The 1,560-nt window shown below is 65.0% G+C and overlaps 1 protein-coding gene across 1 annotated transcript in view; it reads left to right on the top strand.

Annotated features, from left to right (window-relative positions):
• The window catches only part of LOC107125630 (very long-chain specific acyl-CoA dehydrogenase, mitochondrial-like), a 26,976-nt gene that overhangs the window by 16,968 nt on the left and 8,448 nt on the right, over window positions 1–1,560 (top strand). Inside the window, exons 10-12 of the mRNA XM_015429067.1 lie at window positions 82–186; window positions 1,166–1,252; window positions 1,483–1,545. Of these exons, the coding sequence (XP_015284553.1) occupies window positions 82–186; window positions 1,166–1,252; window positions 1,483–1,545 (255 nt within the window). The remainder of the gene's footprint in view (window positions 1–81; window positions 187–1,165; window positions 1,253–1,482; window positions 1,546–1,560) is intronic.

Below are 1,560 nucleotides of genomic sequence, written 5' to 3' on the forward strand. Positions count from 1 at the left end.
GGGGAGGTGGCGTGCTCTCCCCCCAGCCGGCCCCCTGTGCTGCTACGAGTGCACCCGTCTCCTCCTCTGCCTGGGCCCTAGGTGGACCACGCTGCCCACCGGAAGCAGTTTGGAAGGGCCATCAGCAGCTACGGGGCGATTCAGGAGAAAGTGGCGCGGATGGCCATGCTGCTCTACGTGACGGAGGTGAGGGCACCGGCTGCCCCTTGTCACAGGGGTCCAGCAGCAGCAGCAGGGGCCGCCCTGCAGGGCCCTCGGGTGGGGTGGGGGGAGGAGAGAAGGTGGAGCAAGGCGAGGAGGCCCCGGACCTCCCTCCCTCTGCTCTTTATCCTTGGGGTGGGGGGGTGGGAGAGCGTGACCCCTGTGTCCTCCTGTACCTGAAGCATATTGTGAGAAACCTCCTCCTCCCCACACACATTGTGTGCCGGTTGAAGCTTCTGGGTTGTCTCCCAGGTCAGCCCCATGTACGGTGTGTTCCAGCAGTCTAGCCAAGAGCTGGCCAAGGCAGGCCAGGTGCCCTTTCCCGGGAATGGCTGCCACCGGCCCGCTAGCTCCTCTTGACAAGGACAATGCCTTGCTCGCCACCAATGTTCCCTCTAAGCTGTGAAATCTTGTAAGCAAAAATTCTGCTCTGTGAGCTACTGGCACTAAAGTTGTGAGCGAGCAATTTCCCTGCTGCATAAATTAGCTTGCACTGGAGCCATCCTTCCTGAGCTAAGACAAAAATGCTTGAGCCAGAGGCTAAAAAACTGTGAGCTAGCTCACACTAACTCAGCTTAGAGGGAACAATGCTCGCCACCCCTGTCAGCTGTTGATCTATAGGGAGAGCCAGGGGCCCAGGACTGCCTCCGAAGGCGTGGGGCAGGGCTGCCCCCCCCCGCCCCCGGTTCGCAGTCAGTGTCTCCCTTGGGCCTGCTGCAGTCCCGCTTGCCCTCCCCCTCCCCTCCTTCCCTGGCTCCACTATGCCTTCTCAAACTGGCCTTCCTCGGGTCTGACCACAGTTTGGCCACCTGGGTGGCTAGTTGCGAAGGTAGAGACCCTGGGCCGCTGGCAGTGGGGACACCAGTGCCCCGTGGCAGGCCGCTGGGGGCCCGAGGGAGCGCGCTGGAGTGTTGGGGGGGGCTGCCCCTCTCTCTGCCCACCACTCCCAGGGCTCCTTTTGCAGGCCCTGGCCTACGTGCTGAGCGCCAACATGGACGCGAGTGTGCCGGACTACAAGCTGGAGGCCGCCATCAGCAAGATCTTCGCCTCGGTGAGTGAGTGCGCGGGCGGGTGAGTGGCTGGCTCTCCCCGAGGAGGGTCCGACAGGGGGGGGGAGAGTGGGGTGCCCACAGAAGAGCCTCCACCCGGCTGTCCCCCTGCCTGCGAGGAGGCCTTTGCCTCGGCCCCCGCTGCCACCCGGGGGTTCTGGCAGCCCCCCTCCCCCCCAGTGCGGAGCCAGGCCGGGCGCCTGACGAGCTGCGGGGGCTTCTGTGCCTGCAGGAGGCAGCCTGGGCGGTGGCGGACGAGGGCCTCCAGGTCCTGGGCGGGATGGGCTACATGCAGGTAAGCAGCTCCCCG

This window comes from Gekko japonicus, unplaced genomic scaffold, assembly GCF_001447785.1.
Source record: "Gekko japonicus isolate JY-2015 unplaced genomic scaffold, Gekko_japonicus_V1.1 scaffold1727, whole genome shotgun sequence".
Lineage (NCBI taxonomy): Eukaryota > Metazoa > Chordata > Lepidosauria > Squamata > Gekkonidae > Gekko > Gekko japonicus.